Here is a 25,300-nt window from a genome sequence, read left to right on the forward strand (position 1 = left end):
CCTTTTACAAAAAAAATCATATGTGGTGGGCTATAACTGTAAATCAAGGATCAATATACAAGAACTAGGTCCAACAAAACATTAATTGAATAGAAAATCGGAATCAATAAATCAACAACATAATCTCAATTCTCCGTCCCGGCTAAGATGACACATTTCTTAGCTGACACGGGATTTTAGGAGTTATTGGTTAATTAATGTGTTTATTTGGAGAGAGAAATGTGGGTGTAAGTATTAAAATAGAGAGGGAAAGAAAGATGGATATTTTAATAAGAGCGAGAAAAAATGGTTGGCTGTATTAATTGGAGAGAAAAAGTTTCCAAAAGAGAAAATGTGTCATCTTAGTTGGAACAAACTAAAAAGGAAAACATATCATCTTAAGTGGGACGGAAAGAGTAGTATTTACATTATAGAATAAATGCTAGGAAATTCAAAGTAGATATAGTAGTATATGAACTAGTAATATTTTACTTATTTTAATTTATGTCATATTTGTTTGATCAACATTCAAAATATTTGTGTCATTTTCCAACCTAATAATTTTCCGGCCTAATAATTTTGGGCTATTAGACAATAGCTTGCCGCAGCTTGTTTGAGCATGTGTCTATCACATGATAAACTGTGGCCTTGTATATATGTGATTGTCCCTCGAACGTAAAATGTATGGCTCTGTCACCGGGTGCATCACGCACCTTTAATAATGAACGGACAAAGCCCTTGGAATCACTATATTATAGAGAAAAATACCCATACATGAATGCATATACCCGCACGCTAATTTTAGCATATAGAGAGACTCAAAATATATGTTGAAAACAACCGGTTACGAGGGCATGCAGAAGAGACCTTAAACGACGCCATTGAATCTTGTTGAGCTTTTCGAGAGACCAGAGCGAGCGCTGGTTTATCGAGGGCTGAAGAGATTCATTATGCCAATTTTGATGAATTGATTGTTCATCGAGGAAAAAAGGGTATTTATATGCTTTAATTCAAATGGTGGGGTTGAGAAGATCGTGACGAAGAAGGATGTTCTGCGTTTCTTGTTGCATGCCACAAGCGAAGGACACAAAACCATTCCAGGACACAAAAACCCTTGCTCCCATTGCTAATCTATCCTTGAAAACTGGTAATTCTCCAGCTTTCCCTTTTATTGCTTGTGCATTTTGCTTTTTCTTCAACATTTTGGCATTGTCCCATTATTTTGATGTTGATGTTCATGTTTTATTAGAAGAGAATTGATGGAGGATTAAATTTGCAGAGAGCATAAGGAAAAAGTATGTAGCGGAAGAGATAGAGAAACTTGGGAAGAACAATATATCTGCCGAGATCTTCGCTTTCCACGACCTGTCTGTCGCCACGAACAACTTCGATGCCGATAATTTGGTGGGTGAAGGCGGCTTTGGGAGGGTCTACAAAGGCCGCATTCAAGGAAAAAATGAGGTGCGTTATTTTATCGTGAATACTAAAAGCATTGCACTAGACGTAAAAAACACTCGCAAATAAAATTATAGATGAAAGTATGTCACAAATTCCACGCACAATCTGTTATAAAAGTAATTGGCACTCAGATTTCACTAATTTATCCAAGCTCACATTTCTTAAAACTTATGCCGAAAAAGTGGGACATTTAATTGTAACAAAAAAGTACTACTAATAAACTAACTTTGTTGGTTCTATTACTCATGTTTAAAATCAAAGCCTACTCCTATATATAGGATGTGGCAGTGAAGCAATTAGACCGAAATGGATTCCAAGGCAACAGAGAGTTTCTGGTAGAAGTTATGATGCTGAGTCTTCTTCACCATCAAAACCTCGTAAATCTGGTCGGATACTGCTCTGAAGGCGATCAAAGAATTCTTGTTTACGAGTACATGCTCCACGGCTCATTAGAAGATCATCTCTTAGGTAAACCACCTTCTCTTCCTCCTTACAATCAATAAATCCAACCTCTTTAATTAATCAATTAATTAACCTAATTCATTTCACCACATCAAGATTTGAGCCCAGAGAAGAAGCCTCTCAGCTGGGACACCCGGATGAAAGTGGCTCACGGCGCAGCACGAGGGCTCGAGTACTTGCACGAGACCGCGAGCCCTCCGGTCATCTACCGAGACTTCAAGGCCTCCAACATACTCCTAGACGCCAACTTCAACCCTAAACTCTCGGATTTCGGGCTAGCCAAGGTCGGCCCTGTTGGAGAAAGACCCCAGGTTTCGACCCGGGTAATGGGGACGTACGGCTACTGCGCCCCTGAATACGCCGCCACGGGCCAACTCACCACCAAGTCGGACGTGTACAGTTTTGGGGTTGTGTTTCTCGAGATGATCACCGGTCGGAGAGTCATTGACAATGATAGACCTAGTCAAGAGCAGAACTTGATCGAATGGGTACGTGCATGCATGACTCGACCGCAGTATTATTACGTTTTATCAACTGAGTTGCGCTTTATGTTGTTGCATGCATGCAGGCACAACCATTGTTTAAAGACAAGAAGAAATTCCACACGATGGCGGATCCGTTGTTGGAAGGGGAGTACCCGGAGAAGTCGTTGTACCAAGCTCTCGCGATTGCAGCGATGTGTTTGCAAGAAGATGCTCCATCGCGGCCGTTGATTTCGGACGTAGTAACTGCATTAGAATTTTTATCAGCAGAGTAAGCAGTTACTAAATTGGGGGAATTGGTTGTATTAAGGTTCAATTGAATTGAGTGTATGTTTCAACTCGAACATATGCAGTTCACGATCAATCGTTCAATTTTGTACTCCAATCGTTGGTTACTCGTGCAAATACAACCCTCCTATATCCCGACCCAGTTGAATTGAATTGTTGAATGCCTCTTGTTACTACCATGTTGAATGTGAATGATGTAACACAAATATGAAATTTGTTGGTCTACACACCTAACACATCGATTTATTCAATAATATGGGAGATAGTTTGATTTAACTTCATCAGTTAGCATTTTGCTATTCGGGGATAAAATTTGATACTCTCTTCATCCCAATGATTTCATTTTTGGATGTCCTATAATGTGTCCCAAAGACTGTATGTGAGTTAGGCTTAATGAAATAAAAATAATATAGTAATTAAAAGAGAGAACAAAAAGATATTATATGCCCTTTATGGGGCAACATAGGACATCATGTGATATCTTGCATTTTTCGGGGTAATTACCTATTTAATACAAAATGTTTTACCTTTGTTTCAATTTAGTACAAAAAGTATTAGGTTTACATATTTCATACAAAAAGTTTACTTAGTGTTACAAAATAATACATTCTGTTAAGTCTCTACTAACACCGTTACTTTAGTGTTACAAAATAATACATTCCATTAAGTCTCTACTAACACCGTTACTTCCAATTACATCATACATACAAAAAATTTCGCCAATATTTTAAATTTGTACAAAAAAATTTAAATTAAAATTTTCCATTAATTATTTCAAACACAGTTATTTTTATTACTCACAAAAATGAAAAACACAGAGAAAAAAAAATCACCACTCTTCACCATCAAATTAGCGAATTGCATTTTATTGTTGAAGCTTTCTCATGTAACAATGGAGAATACAACTAAAAAGATATTGAATCTTTTTTGTAAAAATAAATATTAACTTATTGACTGTTTGAAGCTAAATTAGTTATTTTGTAAAGATGAAATATGGACTTATTTTATACTATGTTCTATAAAGAATACAATAAAAAAAATAGAGTATATTGAGAGACAGAATTTTTTTAAACCACGATCAATTGCTGGAAGAATTGATATTGACTGTTATTTTTTTAAGTGATTACTTGTATTAAATCTCTAATTATTCTTTTATTATGATGATAAGTTGAACAAATTATAAACTAACTAACAATGTTTAAAATATTTAACGGAATGTATTATTTTGGAACACTAAGTAAACTTTTTGTATAAAATATGCAAACTTAATACTTTTTGTACTAAATTGAAACAAATGTAAAACATTTTGTATGAAATATGTAATTACCCCGCATTTTTCAGAGACAATGGTGTAATGTTTCGAAATCAAACACCATTTTTCCGATACCAATTTGAAAATATAATACCCCTTCCGTCTCACAAAAGTATTGCACTTTTAGTTGGACACGAGTTATAATATGCAATTGGTAAAGTAAGAGATAGATAGAAAAAGAAAATTTAATTAATGTATTATTAGTGGAAAATGAGTCTAACCTTATTAGAGATAAAAGAGTTTCTAAAATTAGAAAATGCATATTCTTGTGGGACGAAAGGAGATCATTAAACTTGCTTAATATTTTATATTTATTGGGTTTATAATTAATTAATTATAATATTAAAAAATTTGGTTTTTTTGTTTCAAATCAGATTTTTGAATTTTCCTACTGAGAATGAATAATAATAAAAAAAAATCATAAAGACGTGGGAGAGCGTGGACGGCAGCATCAACGTGCACTTTGCTCCATTGAATCACAATAATATTCTAACCGTTGAGCTCAAAAGAAATAGTGAAAGAGTATTGATTGAGGTTTTCAAATAAAAGGATTTTTTCAGATTTGAAGCTCCCTTGTGGATTTAGCCACTAAATTTCAATCCCGTGTGGATGTTTTACAGCCAAGATTTTGATTCCAATCTCCAGATAATGCGTTTTAGCTGGTAAACTTCAACCTATTCATGTCAGTCAATGCAAAATTGATGATTCTTCCGCTCGAATCTTGTGGTTTGCTGTTATTCCTGCTTCGATTCTCTTTTAATCCGATGTTTGCTGTTTATAGATTTTAAGAAATAAGAGAATTATGCATAGATTAGCTATTTGTTTATGAATTGAGGGGTTTGTGGTGGTTGGGTTGTGCCTTCTATATTTTAATGGTGAAGACCTCTAATTTATGGTGAAATCAATTAATTGTTAGGTGCTTGTGTTTGAATGAAACTATTTTGTTATGAAATCATTTAACTCAATGCATTCATTATATCACGTTGGCTTTTATGAGTACTGAGGAGTAGTCACTTATACACATTAACTCAAAACTCAACATAAACAAATTGAAAATCCATAATTGTAGTTTAGTAAACAAGTGTTGTGATGTTTGTGTGATGTTGTGATGAATTGGGTCTGGATGGTGTGTTGTATTAGAGAGGCAGCTTTAGCAAGCATTTAATCATGGTTAGGTGCATCTAGGGAGGTGGGCTTAACACTCAAACGACATTAGCCGTAGCTCAAAATTGTTGATGCCCTACATCTTATCCCCTTTGTTGTCCAACATTCTGGAATCTGTGGTGTGGATGTCGTATTATTTCATGTTTCCAAGTGTGGAGGTTAGTGGGGACCTTAGTCGCTTACTTGTATCCAAAGTTGTAGAACTCGTACGAGTGCAAGTCCCATTTCTTCGAATATACTGATAGTTTGTTGGATTTTTGCAGTTTTGAGTTTTACAAGTCTGTGTTTGAGGAGCATAGTATAAGAAATTGGACAAGCCTTGGTTTTATGTTTAGTATAGTTCTCTATCAATAGCTAGCTTTAAGACGATTTTAATAGATGGCAGTAGATAATGAACAATCACGTCTGTATTTAACATCCCATAGCCATAAGAAGAAAATGGAGAAAATATTTCCTGTTCTAACTTATCAAGGACTGAATCTAATTTATCCTCGTTTACTAGCAAAGTTGACATTCTACATTCATCACTATGTGAAGAACATTGATCATCTCTCTTTTCTACATCAGTTTTTTAAAACTTTGTTATGATGAAAATTGAGTACTGTGCTGCATTTGCTACATGAATTTTGGACTTATATGCTGATGATGCTCTTTTTGGTATCGAACAGATGAATCTGTAAAACGTTGAAAAAAGTAAGTCGGAGAAACTTCATTTGGAAACAAATCCCTACTGAATCTTTACACAAGTAGGATCGCTATGGTTCAGACGTTAGAAGCCATAAGGGGAGGAGGTGGATCTGTTAAAGTAGGTACAACCGGGAAAATCAGTGCTCTGATGTCTAGAGAAATAGAATCAGCATCTAAGGCGCCTTCCGCGTCTACTTCTGTTGCCGTTTCAGCCAGTGACGTTGCTCCTAGAAAACTGAACTCTAGAACATCAACAGACGAAGCAAGCAGCAGTGCTGCAGTTAATACCAAAAATGGTAAATACCCCGAACCAGTAAGGAAGACAAAGCATCATCGCACTGGAAGAACTCATTACATCCCAATGCTCGCAGCTGATAACACGTTGTTAGACACAACTCCTGTAAGACAAAAACCTAGCAGGAGGGCCCCTGGTTTAGTTGAAATCGTTGACATAAATTGTGGAAATCCAGAAAAGACATGGAAAAAACCAATAACAAACCGCCTAAAGAAGCTTGGGTTCTCTAAACTATCCGAAAGCTTCGGCTAACTAAGCCTGGGACTGCGACTATGACCTCTTAACATCCGCTTTGAGACTCCTGTAAGCAAATCCGGAAGAAGCTGTTTTCGCCTGTTTGCTTTCCGCTACTTCCACCATAGAACACATGCTCGGTATGAGCTTGTTGCTTGCTCTCTTCTTCTTCTTCTCAGGAACACTGGTAATAGCCGACTCTCGCTTGGATCCTGTCAACTGGTTGCCTAGCTGGTGCAGGGGCTTGTTGTGGCCTAACTGGAGACGGCTGAAGTACTCTATCTCCCGCATGATGAGTGATCCAGCGGTACCTCTTGTCCCTATCGCCACTGGATAAGGCAACTCTTTTATCCTAGGAGGGAATGTCAGTGTCTGAGGCGAAGGCATCGTCTCGGTCGGAGTGTGAGGCATGTTAGTTAGCTATGAGTAGGTTTGTTTTTGAGAAAGGGTTATGATTTTTTATGGAGAGTGAACTAGGAAGAGTGGTCACTAGATTCATGTGCATCTATTTATGTTGTTTGCTTTTGCTCTAAGTGTGGTTGAATTTAGTATTGGTGATGATTATTACTATTAATTATGTGAAACAGATCATGTGCTGCTGATGGATGGTCCTAGCAACCCCAGTTTGAATGAAGTAGGTGTAAACAACGATTGGAAATTATTTATTTTTTTGAAATTTTTTGTGATTTTTTTCTTTAATTGTTAGGGAAGAATGGTGCGTGTAGATAATGTTTCTTGTTTTGGTTGACTTGAATGTTGTTTGCTTCATCATGTGAACTCAATATTTTAGTAATTTTTGGGGGGGTCTTTTGATCATGGGAATGTGATAAATGGCCTATAAATATTTCCTATATTGCCTCAATACAGCTATGTTTTTATTCAGTTTATTAATCTGGTCACAGGTAGGCGCGGAGAAGATTTAATTTGTGAATAAGGTACTAATTAAGTTATCATTTAATTGTGTCCCTACAATGCAAATATGATGGAAATGAAAATATTGTTGGGCTTTTTGTTGAAGTAGTGTCATTTTGGATATGTTCTGTTGTAGATGATATTGTATATAAAATTGAATCTAGATATTTTAAACGAAATGATAATTTTAAAGAATACAGGTCCAAAAAATAATAAATTTGAATAAGAATACATGGTAGTGTGACAATTTTATTACAATCTCAATATTTTCGACATTTATATGATGGAGTATTATCAATACTACATGATCTTTTTGTTACTACTATAGTAATCTAGGCCTTTGATTAATATTCAACCTAAGAATACAACGGGCATTTTTAAGAAAGACAATAGGTGGGTACTAGCTAGCTACTACATAGATCTCTCCTAGTTCTAGTTCAATCTAGTACTACATCTTATTATTGTTAATATTATTTCCATAGGTTAGGTATCTCAATTTAATGAAAATAAAGTGAACCGGAGATAAAGTTCAGAGCCAGGCAGCCAGCAACTAGAAAAACAAGCAAAATTTATGATCATTCGCTCATATCTTTTAACCATGTGAAAACTTATTTTTGCTTCTCTCAAACCTAAAAACATAAATGCGTGTATGTTTTTGAGGAGCTATGACATTGAATTCGTTTTTCTTTTGAATTTTTCCTTCTTTTTGGTCGACCTCCTTATCCTTTGCTTTCTTGCCATTTTTATAAGTGCAGATTCACTGGAAAATTTTGTTAGTAAAAAAATTTAGTTGTCAAAATCTTTTCTCCATAAATATGTTTCTACAAAGTAATAAAACCTAGATATTACTCACTGTTCTTCTGCACTTCTACTCCTCTCATTCTCTTTTTGCCAACTTAAATCTGACCTGCATGCCTCAAGAATTGTACTATGTTTCTTATATTTAGAAGAGTGAACTACATAAACCATCCATGATGTTTCCATTTGTTTCACTCCAGACCTCTGACAAAAAAAAATATCGCCACACGTCTCTGGCGTTTAACATAATCACATATCGTATATTTGTAGTCATTTTTCGGACTAAAATACCATTATGTCTTGCAGGGCATTTCAGTCATTTTTACTCTGCACATGGCTGCATTTTTGCAGACATTAGCTCTGCACATGGCTGCGCTTTTGTCAAATTATAGTATAATTGTTTGAGTTGATTTATTTGTTTTCAGATACCATAAAAAATTTGTTAAGACTTTGAATTTGATACACAATTAATCAATAGATATTATAAATAAATATAATAAACCAGCACAAAAATGTATTATACTCCTAACAGTTAATCCATTAGATTCACTACTAAGTATTTAATTCCCCACCGCCGACGCAAATTTATTCTTTAATTCATAGATATACATTTTGATTTTACATGCATAAAGATAAAGATGCGTATTGTATAATTCATAGGATTTCCTTTGTTATATTTTCCTCCGTATATTAAAATGTTTTTGCTAATCCTTTTAGTTAGTTATTTTATTAATTAAATTTATAGATTTTATTATTAAAAATATAAAAGTTGTTCCATGAAAAATATTACTACTACTACAAGAAAAAAAGTGTGTTGTTTCGTTAATATTTTTATTCTTTTTTATGGAATATTTTATTTTATTTAGTAAAAACACCTTAAATTCGGTGGTTTGCCTAGTCATTTCAATTATAACTCACTTTTTATAGTTGAATATAAAGTGTTTTTACTACATAAAAAATAATAATATTAAAGAAAAGAAGTAAATTTTTATTAAACAGTACACACTTTTTTCTTTTAATATTTTCTATAGAATATATGTTATATTTTTAATAATAAAATTCATAAATTTATATTGTTAAAGTAATTAACTCATTACTAAAAGGACCGGAAAAGAAACAATAAGAAATCCTAATAAAGAATAAAGGGATTTAAAGCATCTTTAAAGTATACTATATAAATAACATGTAAATGGATTAATGAATAAAGCTGTGTGGACGGTGGGGTTAAATGAACAGTATATCACATGTTGCTGCGTTTAATGAACAAAACTCTGCAGTGAACAGTAAGTAGCAGGTACATGCAGTGCAGCAACCTGCCACACCAGATTTCCATTGGATATCACCATAATGCCCTTTTAGGGTTGAAGGGTCTTTTAGTCTAAAAAAACCTGATATGTGATTATGTTAAACGTCAGAGACGTGTAGCGATATTATTTTTTGTCAGGGGTCTGGAGTGAAACAAATGGAAACGTCAGGGATTGTATATGTAGTTCACTCTATTTAGAATTTATTGACTAGAAATATTTAGTCATACCATTTTCACTTGATGAGGTATTTGGTGTCTTCTTCTCTTCATAGCTTCTCACACGTTCCCCTTTTGCTCTGTTATTTACAGGTGACTGCGAAAATGTCATGAAGATGTTGTATAAGTTATTTGTGAATAAAATAACCAAACATAAGACAACACACTAAGAAAAATTAAAATTGAAGCAAGATGAGAAACATGTCAAAGAACATGAATAATCAAGCATATTAGATTGGGAGAGAAAAGTTTAATTGTCTTTGTAAATTAGTTCGCATGGTTGTTTTATCATGGTATTTATAGAGGCCCTAATTTTGTTAGTACTCTAATTCAATGCGTTGTACATTTATATCAGTCATTGCATTTTAAATAGAGTAAAGGCTAAAACTGGTCCTGAATATATGGTCATTTTATGATTTTAGTCCTAGAATTTATCTTTTGAATTTTTGCATCCCGAACATTTTAACTCGGATCACAATTGATCCTCCGTTAACAATTCTGTTAATTTAATAATGGTCAACAGGTTTATCCCAATTTTGACCGATTAAAGCTCTTAATTATGATTTTTATCTCACTAATTATACCATTAATTATTATTCTAATTTATTACTCCTAATAAAACAAAACAAATATATTAACAATAAATATACTAAAAACAAGTGAAATTTAAATAACAAAATGAAATTAAAACAAATAAAATAAATACAAAAAAAATTGAACAACTTAATTAGTGACGAATTCGTTCCGTTGCTAAATTTTGTTATGTTATTTAGCAACTTAATTTGGTCAAAATCGGGATTAAAAACATTGACCGTTAAAATTTGACGGAATAGTTAACTTTGGACCAATTGTGATCCGAGTTGAAATCCAAAAATTCAAAAGATAATTATATCATATTTGGTGTGTATTAGTGTATTGCATGATCAAAAGATAGTCTTATAATATTTAAAGATAACGTCAGATAAATAGAAATAAACTTTTGGCAACATTTAATTAAGTTGGGTTAATGCTATGCAAAAAAGCGATGCAAAAGTTCATAAATAAAAGAAGTGACATAGAAGCTATTCTATTTTCACACAAAATACCAAAAACCATAGTACTAAAATATCAGAAGCTATTCTATTTTCACACAAAATACCAAAAACCATAGTAGTAAAACAAAATACCAAAAACCATAGTATTAAAATAAAATATCAGAGCCAGGTTTCGATCCTGGGACCTGTGGGTTATGGGCCCACCACGCTTCCGCTGCGCCACTCTGATTTGTTGGGTATATTTGCTTCAAAATTATAGTACTACTGTTACTACTACATAGCATAGCATAGCATAGCATAGCATTACATTATTAGAACGAAATTTTGATGATATTGACAAGCGATAAGGTTTGCAGGAGGATACTACTAGTAACTGAAAAATCTCAAAATCAAGAGCGCAATAAAGCAAATGGCATCATCATCATTTCCTTCCACTCTCCAACCAAAATTCTCCCTCAATAATTCATCATCTCCACCTGCTTCCATCACTCCGCACCTGAGGCGCCACTTCGTAGCTGGCTCCGCACGAAGCATTGGATGGTGCAACCCAACCAGATTGGGCCCCACCTGCGGTTTCCGAACCACTTGCTGGTTCAGGTTCGGCAAAAATGGCGTCGACGCTGAAGGCGCCGGCATCTACGGCAGCCAGGCTCGCGACGACTTCGACCGCGACGACGTCGAACAGGTTCCTCTCCTTTCTCTCTAATTTTGGTTGAATTTTGTGAGATGAATTTACGATTTGTGTGTGGCAGTACTTCAATTACATGGGGATGCTGGCGGTGGAGGGGACCTATGATAAGATGGAGGCTCTTCTGCAGCAGAAGATCCATCCCGTCGACATTTTGCTGCTCCTGGCCTCATCCGAAGGCGACAAGCCTAAAATCGAGGAGTTGCTGAGAGCCGGAGCTGACTGCACCGTCAAGGATGCCGACGGCCGCACCGCCTTGGATCGGGCCGCCTCCGACGAAATTAGGGATTTCATTCTAGGCTTTTCTGTTCAGAAAGCCTAATTCTTCTTCCTCTTATTTGTAACTTTACACTTATCTATGCATTCATGTGTATTACTTTTCTCGATTTGATGGATTAAATACGAGACCTAATTTTGTGATATGCTGCTGGGCAGTGGGCTCGATTACTCGAATTGATATTGATGCAATGTCACGTTACCTCAATCGGTTCCATATTTGATGATTAACTTGTTTAGAATCTTAGATTGGATGGATTCGATACAACTTAGTTCCATAGTAATCTCGAGTCAGTTCAATCTTGAATGAACGGGAAATTGAGACGAGTGGTCTTGATCTTGAATAACCGAACACGGGCAATGAACGGGACGGGTTTGATCAATGTTGTAACAAAGGGTCAGGTGTCATTTGGAGATGGATTTACACAGAATGTCACTGCTTGAAATAAAGCTCGAGGAGCTTCTTGAGAGTGTCGGTGACACTGGTGAAGGGATCAAGAGCAAGAGGCTTATCTAGCTGAAGATCAGGGAACTGGTTGGTGAGAGCTCGTCGCATCCCAGACATGGACATCATCGCTGCAAGCTGACTATTCGACATCGTCTCACAGTCTTGTGGGGTGTCTTTGATTTTGTCAGGATCGTAACCCAACTCCGCCAGTGAAGATTTGTACTTTTCTATGAATGCTGCTCCCGGGTTAGGGGTCCTTGAGTATATCTGAAAATGTAACACGAACCATGGAAATCAGTTATCAAAAACCTAGAATCAATCGCAAACCCTGGACACTACAAGCTAGCAAACATCTAGATCAGAGGATACCAAATGGTAATCAGTGTCTATTACATCATAGGGTTCCTTGGGGATGAACGGTAAAGTAGGGAAACGGAGGTAACACTTCTGTTTGATCATCTCCGCGTTCTCAGGATCCGTCTCAGTCTTATCCTTATCTTCTTCAGAAAGGCATTGGACCTTTCCCCTTATACCTGTAATATAACCATCAGGACCTCCGTGAACACAAAATGTATCGACCTGAATTGCAGGTGCGTCCTTGTCATACGTATAAACGCCCTGAAATTAAGTCACAATGAAATAATACAAAAATCAGAAGAGCAATATAACTGAAAAAACATGAATATGGGCTCACAAAGTTCCCTCTTTTTTCACCCCTCATAATTCTTCATTTATTTCTTAATGTAAGGCACTCATGTCCACGTTTTATCTTCATCACCACGTTTGTCATAATAATGTTGTGGATCATAGACTGCACACGTAGGCACTTTGCCATTTTATTTGTTTTGCAAACTTTTCCGTTTCACCTGAGTACAGTGGCAATCTTCTTGACCTGACCCGGCAAACCCACGCTTAAGGGAAGCTACTTCAAACCATCTCCCAGCATGTGTCTCTCTTATGACATGTGTCTCTCTTAATCGGAATACATGACAGTCGATTACCTCAAAACATAACGTAGAAGAGCCGTTTCCTTGAAAATAGAAACTTAGTACATATCAATAACCAGATTTATCTTAGATCCTAGAACATAAATACAGCAAGAACACAGTAGAACTAAGAGAAGATTACTAATTCCTCTCTCTTATAAATTGAGAAGCTTTTAGAAAGCATGACTGGGGAAATCCACAAAGGTTCAGCCTAAAATATGAGAAATATGTTTGACTAAGTCCTTCCGCCATCACAATATTATCATGTGAAGAGGCATTTGTGAGAGAGATAGCTGCTAAACAGATAAAAGGACACACGTTGCCCTCATGAAGTATAGACATGGCATGTCAATAAAGCACGGCATATAGTAAATAGACATACTGCTGTCTATGTATATTAAAGTGAATGCCGTAACATAACATATGGAATTTAGTTAAAGTGAATGCACAGAACCATCTTCTATCTACGCAAATAATCCAGATGGTAGAAAATTTTAAAAGATGAATGTAAACATGCCACCAGTTTGATTCACTATATTTTTTTATCCCCCTTTGGGGAAATGGACGCTTTTCTCACATGATGCTCTATGCCTTTCATATTCTTTTTGTCAAGAATTTCATTCACTATATTTTTTATCCCCCCTTTTCTTTAATTTTACTAAAGTTAAAAGTTAAAATAACTTGTGAAAGTCTATAAAATTTTTAAAAAATAACAATAATAATACTAGTATGTTTTCACTTGATCAATTGGGGGAATCATGATTGAATCAGTAAACTGAAACAAGAAAATAAGGATTCAATGATTTCAATTGATCAATTGAAGAAAAGGGTGAAAGTGACCAACGCTTGACCATATGTTATAACATTACTTATCATCATAAATACCTAAACTTTATTTCTGGTTATTCGTTCATAAACATCTAATTATTCAATTGAATTTCAGATTAATTAAAATCTCAGCTTATTCAATTTAATCAAAGATTAATTGAACCCAAACTAAATTCAGAATCTAACGATACCCTTGCATTGTAAAATAATAAAAATAATTAAGATGGTTAATAATTGAAGAGTTGAATAAAATGAAAATGAACATAATGGGATAAAAAAACTAAATATATACCCTTTAATTTAATTTGGGTACACGTGTAGTATTGTTGCATGTTTGTTAGGAGTTAGGACAAACATCGACTAACCTACCCACGGAAAGAAAGCTTGGCCTAATCATAGTAATTAAGAAAATTAAATGATGTGCATTAATGCGCTGACAAGATTAAGAAAAACAATAAACACAATAATTAATAAAGAAATGGGCGGCATAGTTTTTTCCCATAATTGTGACTTCCCATGACTATGAATTGGGTGGTTCCTTTTTAATATCTCACCCAATAACGTAACTATAGATTGTGGGTTAATTAAAGTAATAATATTATAAGTGAAAACTAGGTACGTAGTCTATTCTACTCTAATAAAGTCTCTTCAATGGATGCCCCCTCTAATAATATAAATAATAATAACTCTAGTTTTTGAAATTGTACATTTAGTGCAATTACTCTCAGGGCCCATCATTATTAAATAATTAAATATCTTGGATCGAAACAATAAAAGTTATCTGTTGATCTACTATTATAAGGACACCATACCATACTTATATTAAAATACAAGAAATTTTGTATTTTTAATTATAAAAAGAGATGCTCATAGTGAGCATCATGGGAAAATATGCAAATTAACGTTATGTTTAACGATTAAACACCACATTCAATGTGAGAGATATTATAATTAAAAACATGTATAGCACAAGTAATATATGTGCATGTCCATCAAAGTTTGTCTAAAAAATTGAGATATATATGTATATACAATACTATCAATAGATGCTATGCAACCTTTAGAATTTATACAAATTTATCAATAGATGCTATGCAACGAAGTCTCGTCTAATTAGTAATAAGATATTTTTCCATAAATCAATACATTTTGAGTTATATAGCTTGCAGATTCAGTTTTAAATTTCATTTTTAAGCATTTATCTAATGTACATTTTTCTTGAGATTATATTTGTAAGAAGTCCAACATATCTTAGCCAAACACAACACTATGGTTAAATAATTAGTACCCATAAATAATTAGTACCCTCGGATCCCTTTCATGATATAAAATTCACACATCTTATTCCCTCTCTCTTTTACTATAATTTCTAGACAAAAACAAAATGCCTCAGAGAATTTTTATGTTGATCGAGATTTATAAAACATTTGTAACGAACTAGTTCTTCGTCTTAATCTAGCATTTCTTTTGGACTGGTTTGGTGCTTGCCGGAAAGAGAAAGTTGACAGAATGTCATTTTAAAATTAGATAAAAAGGGGTTTGGTGGATCTAGATCCGCCAATAGAGTTTAATTAGTTATACTCAACTTGGGATGCAGGTCGTCTATAGCGCCATCTTCAGCATTATCTCGTTCATTTTTCAGAGGTCGCTTAACCTGATCTCGGGTCTCATCAGTATTGGCATAAACTTGTGATACTATGAAAAAAAAAGTAGTATGAATTGACGACAGCGGATAATGCTGGCGTCGAACTTAATTGTGTTCGACCCCACAAATTCTATTTTTTTCCCTCTTTTACTGTACATGTGCATATTGACGTGGCCATTGTGATCATATATGTACACGTTTGTAATTAAGTTTGATGAGTTTACATTGGCTGATATCCAGAATGACACAAGTCAATGCCAGTTTAAAATTTGATATTCAAAGTATCTACTAATTAAGAAGGAGATGGTTTTTAGTACTATTAATTATCTATTTAAATATTGCTTAAGTAACTATTTTTAATAAAATATTATCTAATCATCCTATTAATTTCATTATCACCCAATTATAATCTTTCAAGAGATTTTGTCACTAAGGAGGATGTCTGCATGATCCCATCAGCATTAATTAACGATCAGGTTTTTTGTTATATCTGGTATCACATTGCAAATCATATTATTGTAAAAAAACAAAAATTCTAGCAATTACATATGTTAAAAAAACATTATAAATGAGGACACATATTCAACTATATACAAGAGAACAAAATTTAGGTGGACTAATTTGAGCAGCAAACTAAGTAAAGACCAAAATGCCGGCAGTTTGGACTGTTGTTTTTGGTCAAATAAACCCAATACCATAAACTAATCCACCCCATTATCGCTACTTATCCAAATACATTTTCATTGCTGTACAATAAATTCAGAATATGGTACATAAAATTTTTATGAGTATATAAAAATACAAATTATGGATTCAATTTTTTTATCACTCTAATATAAAATATGTACTTCATAGTAGATGATTCAAATTAGTCTTCTTCTTATAATTACTCCGTTTAGTCTTCCTATGAAGTTCACTATTTTCTGTGTAATATTATTGAAGTTGTTGTGTAATTTAATGTACTTTAAAAAATGATGAATTTTAACTTAATTTTGCAGGTAACATTTTTTATTTCAGGAAGGCTTACTTAACCGAAATGAATTTCTAGACTTGTGGATTTATCATAACAAAGTTTGTAAAAAGAACAAATTATTTTATTGTCAATTAGTGGCCTAAGTATTTACATTAAATAATAATGAAGAAATAATGTAATAATGGGAAAAAATAACGTTTATTAACTCCACAAATGATAATTACTTAGATGAATAAGATGACTTGTGCACCCTTTATGGATTAATTTTTTCCTTCTTCAAATATCCAAAAAATATAAACCTCATTTTCCATGGATCAATTTTTGTTATGGCAGAATAGAGCAATTGTGTAATCGACAAACGAAAGAACGTAAAGAGACACAGAATTTACGTGGTTCGCCAATTGGCTACATCCACGGGCAAGAACGAAGAACAAATTGTATTATGACTGCAGTTACAGATTTCAGATCTAAAATCATGATCACAGAATTATGTGCTCTACACCCATATAAATAGGCACATATGAGATTCTATCCTAATTCGGAAACATAATCCTATCCCAATTAGGGAGCATAATCCTATCCCAATTAGGAAATAAATTCAAGGCATACTAACAAATCTCCACCTTGACTTGAATCATCCTTCCAAATGCATCATCATAATACCAAACAAACAAACGTCTTCATCCTTGCCTCAAATTTGTCCTCCACGGGCAACTAACAGCTCATGACATTAAGCAAGTCCAAACAATGTTGAAACTTGCTCTGCGGGACCGGCTTGGTGAACATATCAGTAGGATTATCAGCAGTGCCAACTTTCTTCACCTCAATTCTTTTCTCATTCTTCAGAAAATGATACCTCACATCAATATGTTTAGTCCTCTCATGGTGGACTTGATCTTTGGCTAAACAAATAGCACTCTGACTATCGCAGAACACAATAGCTTGATCTTGATTTAAACCAAGATCACCAACTAGCCCTTTCAACCATATTCTCTCTTTAGCAGCTTCTGTCAACGCTATATACTCTGCTTCAGTCGTGGACAAAGTAACAGCAGCATGCAAAGTTGCTTTCCAACTAACAAGAGAACCACCAAGAGTGAAAACATAACCGGTCATGGATCTTCTACTATAGACATCTCCAACATAGTCAGAATCCGAATAACCAGTCACTGAACAATGAGTATCACCTCCATAAATGAGACCAACATCAGACGCACCTCTCAAGTAGCGAAAAATTCTCTTCACGGCTTGCCAGTGCTCCTTTCCCGGATGTCCCATGAACCTGCTGACAACACTAACAACATGTGTTATGTCTGGTCTAGTACAGACCATAGCATACATCAAACTCCCTACTGCATTAGAGTACGGGACTCGAGACATGTACTCCTCCTCAACTTCAGATTTCGGTGCATTATCTGATGACAGATGAATATTTGTAGCACTTAGAGTATCAATAGGTTTAGGTCCAGACATGCCAAATCTTGATAGAATCTTCTCAATGTAGCTCTTCTGTGACAAACTAAGTTTCTTCTTTGCTCTTTCCCTAGATATCTTCATGCCCATAATTTTCTTTGCAGCACCCAAATCCTTCATATCAAATTCAGCACCGAGATGAGCTTTCAACTTCTGAATTTCGGACTTCGACTTTGCAGCTATAAGCATATCATCTACATACAGAACGAGATAGATCACGGAACCATCATCAGCTTTGTTATGATACACACAACAATCATACGGACTCCCATTGTATCTCAGCTGGACCATGTAGATGTCAAATCTCTTATACCATTGCCTCGGAGACTGCTTTAGTCCATACAAGGACTTCTTCAGCTTGCAAACATAATCCTTCTTCAGCAGAATTTGCCACGATGGAACATCTCAGAACATACAAGGTACCTCGTTTCAAAGCTGTCAGAACCACCTTCGAACCTTTCAGAATACGCATTACTCCACATTCACCTTTGAAACTGAGACCCTTACTGTCAAAAGTACTCAGCGATATCAGATTCTTCGTCATTTGTGGAACATGCCTAACATCGTTCAAGGTGCAGAAGACCCCATCATGGGTCCTAATCTTGACTGAGTCGATGCCAACCACCTTGCAGACAACACTGTTGGCCATGATAACATTGCATCCATCTATCTGCTCATAAGTGGTGAAATACTCCATGTGAGGACAGAGATGATACGATGCTCCAGAATCCAAAATCCACACATCATTAAAGTATGGTTGTTCATCTGCAACCAAGGCTAGTTCTTCTTCCGAGTTTACGTCATCAGCTTCTGCCACAGCTGCAGAACCGTTAGCATCCTCTTTCTTGCCCAATTTCTTCTTTATCTTTGGACAATCAACTTTCCAATGCCCTGGTTCTTTACAATATCTGCAAATGTCATCTGACTTAGGGGCTTTAGGACCTTTTGAACTTTTGGAGTTCTGCTTCTTCTGTCCGAATTTCTTCTGTCCCTTACCCGTAACAGATAATCCCGTTGCCAGATTTTCTATGGCTGAACTCGTTGCCTATTGACGATCCTCTCTGATGTGAAGAGCAGATCGAACATCCTCCAAAGACAGAGTTTCTTTCCCAGTCATAAAAGACTCAACGAAATTCTCGTACGACTCAGGCAAAGAAACTAACAGAATTAAAGCAACATCCTCGTCTTCTACTTTAACATCAACATTACGCAAATCCAGCAAAATTTTGTTCAAATTTTTCAGATGATCCTAAAGGGGCATACCTTCCTGCATGCGTAATCGAAACAAACGTTGCTTCAGGAGCAACTTGTTGGTTAGAGACTTCGTCATGTATAGACTCTCCAACTTCGTCCAAAGGGCAGCAGCAGTCTCCTGATCAGCAACTTCGATGATAACATCGTCAGACAGGCACAACATGATGGTCGAGTGGGCATTTTCGTCTAAGGTTGTCCACTCCTCATCATCCTCCATTGCCTTCTTTGTTTTGAGCGGCGCTCACAAACCCTGCTGGTTCAGCAGGGATCGCATCTTGATCTGCCATAAGCCAAAACTATTTCTCCCGGTGAATTTGTCGACCTTCACGCTCAGAGCAGCCATCTTGATCGATTAACACAGAAACCCTAACAGATGCGGAATTCAAAACCCTAGTCCGAAAACCAGGCTCTGATACCAGTTTGTTATGGCAGAATAGAGCAATTGTGTAATCGATAAACGAAGGAACGTAAAGAGACACATAATTTACGTGGTTCGTCAATCGGCTACATCCACGGGCAAGAACGGAGAACAAATTGTATTATGACTGCAGTTACAGATTTCAGATCTAAGATCACGATCACAGAATTATGTGCTCTACTCCCATATAAATAGGCACACATGAGATCCTATCATAATTCGAAAACATAATCCTATCCCAATTAGGAAGCATAATCATATCCCAATCAGGAAACAAATTCAATGCATACTAATAATTTTAAAGTTATTCATCAAATAAAAAGTACTCCCTTCTTAAGTTTCTTAATCCTCGAATCAAACTCAAATACAAATTAATCACCGTCCAAACCGAATTTCAATTTGATTTATCAAAATATCAAAATTACGAGTATATATCGATAATTACATAATTAAATTACAAAAATTTGAAATAAAAAAAAGAGCACATTTCCACATCTTTTATTATCTCGACGCACCACCATTAGCAAGACTATAATCACAGGTCATGTAATCGTTAACTAAGAGCATCCGCAACGGTGGCGACGGTCACCACCGCCGTCCGCGCCGCTGGCAAGGCGAAGCACCGCCGCCGCTACGCTCGCGCCAGCGAGCAGCTGTCGTGGCGGCACGGGATTGGGCAACGGCATAGCCGTTGCCTTCAAATTTTTTTTTAATTTAAAATCGGTTTTTAATTAAAAAAACCGATAAAAAAAAATTTTCACTTCCCAAAAAAATTATAACCGTTTATTACCCTTTTTTACACTTTTTATTATTTTTTTTTTTATTTTTTTCCCCCCAAAAATACACACTTTCATCTATAAATACCCTCACTTTCACACCCAAAAATTAACAATGTCCGGCCAAGGCAATGACAACCCGCCCTCTCACGGTTGGAACCCCCAATGGTTCGGGGGACAACCGTTTCCTAGTCCGGAAACGGAATATTCGGCCCCTCCTCTCACCTAAGATTCGGCCGTTCCGGATGGCTACCGGCCATACCCAATCGACGACCAAGATGCCTCCGAAGGGCGATACAGGTGGACACCGGAGCCTAGGTCGACCGCCCCTTCCCAAACTCCGACTCCTCCTACTCGCGCCGGTGTCCGCACACCGTACACTCCGGCGGAGATGGATAAATTGTTCAAGGCGTACTTCGAAATCTCCGAAGATGCGGCGGTTGGCACGAACCAATCCGGCGATCACTTTTGGTGGCGCGTCTCTCGCCGGTACAATGCAAACCGGGCGTCGGGAACGATCGAGCGTTGGTGCGCAACTGCATCGGCCGAGCCAACGAAGAAATTGGCAAGTTCAATGGCTATTTTCTCTAGGATTCGCGGAATGCCGGGAGCGGCCGGAGCGAGATCGACATCATCACTGCCGCGCTGAGCATCTACCAATCCTTGAACGGTAAGTCGTTCAAGTACCTCAACGTTTGGCAGGAAACGCGGTTCCACCCGAGGTATATGGGAGGCGTAACATCCTCCTCTAGCGGCTCCTCCAAACGGTTAAGGTCGGTATCCCTATCCGACTCCGGCTCCGAAGAAGTGGCTAGCCAACTCGCCGGAGCTAACTTGGGTAGCCCCGACGCCGGACCAAGCGGTTCCCAACGCCGACCGCAAGGAAGGAAGAAGGCGGCGGCCGACCGCCGGCGCTCCGCGACTCCATCGGCCCCCGCCCCCGAACCCGCACCCTATGTTCCACTTCCACCCCCGAACAACTCGTTGTGGGCCCTTTTGACCCAACTCAATATGGCCGATAGGTCAACTATGACCCCCACGCAACTTCAAACGCACGAGGACATGATATTGGGTCTCAAAAAACAATTGGGGTTGGTGCCGCCGGATGCGTAGTCTTCTTCGGGTAATATTAGTCAATAATCATGTAATTTTTTATTTTTAGGAGTTTAATTATGTAATTTTTAATTTTTAGGATTTTAATTATGTAATTTTTAATTTTTAGGATTTTAATTATGTCTTTTTTATTTTATTTGTAATTTGTAATATTTATTGTGGTTTTTTAATGAATTTTAGTATTATGGAAATGTTTTTGTGTAATTGAATTTTAAATTAATTGTGCTCGTCCTTGCGGAAGAGCACAGCTGTGGGTGTTGTGCTCTTGCCAGAGAGCAGGCAGAAAAAGTGGAATCGGGTCAACAATCGTGACGCTGGCAAAAGCACGGTTGTGGATGCTCTAACAAAACACCAAAAAATTCCCCCACGCTTGGATTAAACCTCATACACTCTTCCATTTATATATCCACCCACACACTGCCACTACCCATGGCTATTCAGAAATTCCACGACGCCACCGGAAAAATGACTCAGCTCTACCGGAAAATCATCCACGTCAACCTCCGGTGGAGCATCGCCGAGAAAGTCACCGTCCTCCGCCGCTTCTTCCGCTTAGTATGGGAGAGTGTCCTCGTCTGCTCCGTCAGGATGCCTAATTCTCGATACCGCCGCCTCTCCACCAGAAGAGCCTCCTCCACCTCTTCTCCTCCTCCTCCGGCGAATCCTCTCGATTCCGCCGCTACGACGTCGTCCAGAGGCGGATACGACAGTGACGGCAACGATTCCGATTTGATCTCGTTGAAGATCAGTATATTGGGGGATTGCGAGATTGGGAAAACTAGTTTTGTGGTGAACACTCAGTTAATTGAACTCTTGTTCCTATCGATTTGTTTGCTGTTTATCGTTAAAATTGATTTGGAATTAGGTGAAATATGTTGGAGATGAGGAGGAGAGGAAGAGTTTGCAGATGAAGGGGCTGAATTTGATGGATAAAACACTGCAAATTAGAGGTGCAAGGATTGCTTTCAGAATTTGGGATGTTGGAGGTACGGATTCAATTAATTTCAAATCAATTAATTAATGATGAGATTAACATATTTTAATCTGATTAATCTCCACAATTTCAGGTGACAACAAGTCATTACACCAAGTTCCAATTGCTTGCAAAGATGCTGTAGCTATTCTTCTCATGTTTGATCTCACCAGTAGATGCACTCTAAACAGGTACTCTAATTATTTAGAATATCAATTTCATCATTAACTCAATGAGATCTATTTCATTTTAATCATTCATTTGTTCATTTTTATGTAATTGCAGTATAATTGGATGGTACAGTGAAGCAAGAAAGTGGAATCAGGTACCAAAATTTAGCACTTTTATAAAAGAATTTAAATTCTGCTTTCTCAAAAGTAACGAACACGCTTTGACGACACGGAAATTACAACCCTTTTCGTTAACAATGATTCTTGCTTCATCAAAAGTTATTACTAACTTCCTAAATAATTTCTAGTTGGTGGGGAATGAGACTTTATTTCAAGATTCAAATGTTTCAATTTTTTTTAATGTTCTCATTTATGATCTTATAGCGATGTTGAAAACAACATATTTTTCTTTAAAGACACCATTTTGTATATAAATGGAACAATTCTAAAAACTTGAAACTTCTTTGATATTCTATTTTCAAACATCAATATTTTAAAAACCTTTTGGGATTTATTGAGCTAGTTTGTGCAATATGGGCATCTCCAGTGGCTTCGCCCAGCAATAAACTCCTCCTGCCACATCATCAGCACTAAAAATCCTCCTGCCACATCATCAGGATAAGCAAATAGCCCAGCAATAGCCTAACCACATCACCCCTAATTATATAAAACAAATAATTGACAATAAGGGCATCTCCAGTGGCTTTCGCCCAGCAATAGCCCAACCACAAACTCCCCATGCCACATCATCAGCACTAAAAATCCTCATGTCACATCATCAGGACAAGCAAATAGCCCAGCAATAGCCTAGCCACATCACCCCTAATTATATAAAACAAATAATTGACAATCACACAAAATACGGAATTAAATGTACGACACAGATACGGGAAAATTCAATAATATTATTTAAAATAAAAAAAGTACAATAAAAAAATACATTAATTAAAAAAATTATATTAAAAAATACATTATTTAAAAAAAACAAGTGGTGTGAATGAAAATGACGTGCAAATTGCGTATATATAGTGTTTCGAAAATTAAAAAAAAATTAAATCCGCTCGCCGAACGCTCGCCGGTCCTGAGCCTGCAATGGCGGCGAGCGGACCGGCGAGCGCATCGGCGAGCGCTAGCCGATTTTTTCACCGAAATAGTGCTCGCCGGTTTCAATGGTTCGGCGAGCGCCGGAAATCGGCTAACCGGCCCGCTCGCCGCCATTGGAGATGCTCTAATGTCATGATGAAAATTTCAAAGATAATCCAAATTTTGCATTGTAATTGATGATGGTATGTTTTTTTTTGTTATAAGCAGACTGCAATTCCAATATTGATTGGGACTAAGTTTGATGATTTTGTGCAACTTCCACCTGATATTCAATGGGCTGTCATTACTCAGGTAATTTTCTACTCTTTCCCAAGAATTATAATATCATGGCGACACATAATAATGCACGTAAATTGAATAAACTATGCACCATATAAATAAATTAAGTACCTAATCATTCACCACGAAATATGTAACTGCCATTTGTAACCGCATAATATATTTTTTGGATATATAATATATGTATGTTGTAGTCAAGAGTCATTTTCTACAAACATGTGATGAATATAAGATGAGTTAAAATGACTTCTAGTCATGCATTAGATGGTTTTATCGTACCAAATTTAATGTGTGTTTTATTTGTGCGCCAGTCATAAAAATCTATCTTGGGGTTTTTAGCAATTTTTTTTAATTTTGTCATATTTATATGAGTACTTATTTATAATTATAATTATATATCTCAATTTCGATTTTATCAATTCTTTTGTGGTAATTATTTTTAAAAACTAAAAAGACTTACCACTTACTTTTAAGATGATATATAGTTGATCTTTAACCATTTATTTTTTCGAAAATTGATCAATCTTCGTCTAAATAGATAAAAATAAGGAAATTATTGCCGCATAGCATTTTCTTGTCACAAGAAAACAATTTCTATTAAAGGAAGAAGACAACGAGTTGGAGTCGTGTTGTTGGCTCGTCAAAAATAGCGACACTCGAAGGAAACGTGTTGGAAATATTGGCCTAATCTAACTTTGCGTGCTATACACTCCAATTCTTGCCACCATATTGAATAAAAATAGGCTTGTTTTTATAGAGGTGTTAAATTCATGAAATTTAGTGGAATTCTGAAACTATTTAAGTCACGAAATTAAGTGGAATTCTTATTAGTTTTGTGATTTGATGACATAATATTAAATTATGAAGTTTTAATTTTCCGTTCTTGTTTAAACGATGGCAGGCGCGGGCATATGCGAAGGCGATGAAAGCGACGTTGTTTTTTTCGAGCTCAACACATAACATCAATGTAAACAAGATCTTCAAGTTCATAATGGCGAAGCTCTTCAATTTGCCATGGGATATTCAAAGAAACTTGACTGTGGGTGAACCCATTATTGACTTTTAATTCTTCTTTTTTTTATTGGAAGAGAAATTTTACTTTGTAGAAGTATACTGTACAACTTTTGTTGCAAAATAGTATTAGCAGCTAACGGCCCAATTAACTATAGTTGTTTTTATCCTGGATAAGCTAAGCCCATTTGTAAAACTATTACTCCACTATTGTATTTTCTGTACCTAAATGAAAATTGGATTCAATACTCTCTTCAA

At 36.2% G+C, this 25,300-nt stretch overlaps 6 protein-coding genes and 1 non-coding gene across 7 annotated transcripts; 4 read left to right on the plus strand and 3 right to left on the minus strand.

Annotated features, from left to right (window-relative positions):
- The first annotated feature begins 851 nt into the window (after nt 1-851).
- LOC121757328 (probable serine/threonine-protein kinase PBL23) lies at nt 852-2,829 on the plus strand. The gene is made up of 5 exons (XM_042152874.1): nt 852-1,126; nt 1,259-1,440; nt 1,716-1,905; nt 1,996-2,387; nt 2,468-2,829. Exons 1-5 carry the CDS (start codon nt 1,027-1,029, stop codon nt 2,654-2,656), a joined length of 1,053 nt encoding a protein of 350 aa, XP_042008808.1. The 5' UTR covers nt 852-1,026; the 3' UTR covers nt 2,657-2,829.
- A 3,073-nt stretch (nt 2,830-5,902) lies between these two features.
- On the plus strand, nt 5,903-6,379 carry LOC121757425. Its single transcript, XM_042152973.1, has one exon. The coding sequence runs from the start codon at nt 5,903-5,905 to the stop codon at nt 6,377-6,379; it is 477 nt and encodes a 158-aa protein (XP_042008907.1).
- Nucleotides 6,380-6,397: 18 nt separating this feature from the next.
- Nucleotides 6,398-6,748, minus strand: LOC121757426. Its single transcript, XM_042152974.1, has one exon. The coding sequence runs from the start codon at nt 6,746-6,748 to the stop codon at nt 6,398-6,400; it is 351 nt and encodes a 116-aa protein (XP_042008908.1).
- Nucleotides 6,749-10,784: 4,036 nt separating this feature from the next.
- Nucleotides 10,785-10,856, minus strand: TRNAM-CAU. Its single transcript has one exon. It is a non-coding gene; the product is annotated as a tRNA-Met (tRNA).
- A 93-nt stretch (nt 10,857-10,949) lies between these two features.
- LOC121757146 (protein LHCP TRANSLOCATION DEFECT-like) lies at nt 10,950-11,737 on the plus strand. Its single transcript, XM_042152650.1, has 2 exons — nt 10,950-11,312; nt 11,380-11,737. Exons 1-2 carry the CDS (start codon nt 11,037-11,039, stop codon nt 11,635-11,637), a joined length of 534 nt encoding a protein of 177 aa, XP_042008584.1. The 5' UTR covers nt 10,950-11,036; the 3' UTR covers nt 11,638-11,737.
- Nucleotides 11,738-11,866: 129 nt separating this feature from the next.
- Nucleotides 11,867-13,085, minus strand: LOC121757427 (chloroplastic lipocalin-like; the record flags this gene model as incomplete). Its single annotated transcript, XM_042152975.1, has 3 exons — nt 11,867-12,306; nt 12,409-12,657; nt 12,906-13,085. Coding segments are annotated over 3 exons (711 nt in total), but the record flags the coding sequence as incomplete, so codon positions are not given.
- Nucleotides 13,086-21,897: 8,812 nt separating this feature from the next.
- Nucleotides 21,898-25,300, plus strand: LOC121756821 (septum-promoting GTP-binding protein 1-like). The gene is made up of 6 exons (XM_042152221.1): nt 21,898-22,294; nt 22,371-22,491; nt 22,573-22,669; nt 22,764-22,803; nt 23,960-24,043; nt 24,933-25,300. The coding sequence occupies exons 1-6, from the start codon at nt 21,935-21,937 to the stop codon at nt 25,095-25,097; spliced, it is 867 nt and encodes a 288-aa protein (XP_042008155.1). The 5' UTR covers nt 21,898-21,934; the 3' UTR covers nt 25,098-25,300.

This window comes from Salvia splendens, chromosome 12 (assembly GCF_004379255.2).
Source record: "Salvia splendens isolate huo1 chromosome 12, SspV2, whole genome shotgun sequence".
NCBI classification, from domain to species: domain Eukaryota; kingdom Viridiplantae; phylum Streptophyta; class Magnoliopsida; order Lamiales; family Lamiaceae; genus Salvia; species Salvia splendens.

Excerpts from the sequence above, each read along its gene's own strand:
- LOC121757328 (XM_042152874.1), top strand. The coding sequence starts at position 1,027 with ATGTTCTGCGTTTCTTGTTGCATGCCACAAGCGAAGGACACAAAACCA. Across the intron at positions 1,906-1,995 it reads ATTAGAAGATCATCTCTTAG|ATTTGAGCCCAGAGAAGAAG; the intron begins GTAAACCACCTT and ends CACCACATCAAG. Across the intron at positions 2,388-2,467 it reads AGCAGAACTTGATCGAATGG|GCACAACCATTGTTTAAAGA; the intron begins GTACGTGCATGC and ends GCATGCATGCAG.
- LOC121757425 (XM_042152973.1), top strand. The coding sequence starts at position 5,903 with ATGGTTCAGACGTTAGAAGCCATAAGGGGAGGAGGTGGATCTGTTAAA.
- LOC121757426 (XM_042152974.1), bottom strand. The coding sequence starts at position 6,748 with ATGCCTTCGCCTCAGACACTGACATTCCCTCCTAGGATAAAAGAGTTG.
- LOC121757146 (XM_042152650.1), top strand. The coding sequence starts at position 11,037 with ATGGCATCATCATCATTTCCTTCCACTCTCCAACCAAAATTCTCCCTC. Across the intron at positions 11,313-11,379 it reads ACCGCGACGACGTCGAACAG|TACTTCAATTACATGGGGAT; the intron begins GTTCCTCTCCTT and ends TGTGTGTGGCAG.
- LOC121756821 (XM_042152221.1), top strand. The coding sequence starts at position 21,935 with ATGGCTATTCAGAAATTCCACGACGCCACCGGAAAAATGACTCAGCTC. Across the intron at positions 22,295-22,370 it reads TTGGGAAAACTAGTTTTGTG|GTGAAATATGTTGGAGATGA; the intron begins GTGAACACTCAG and ends ATTTGGAATTAG. Across the intron at positions 22,804-23,959 it reads AAGCAAGAAAGTGGAATCAG|ACTGCAATTCCAATATTGAT; the intron begins GTACCAAAATTT and ends TGTTATAAGCAG.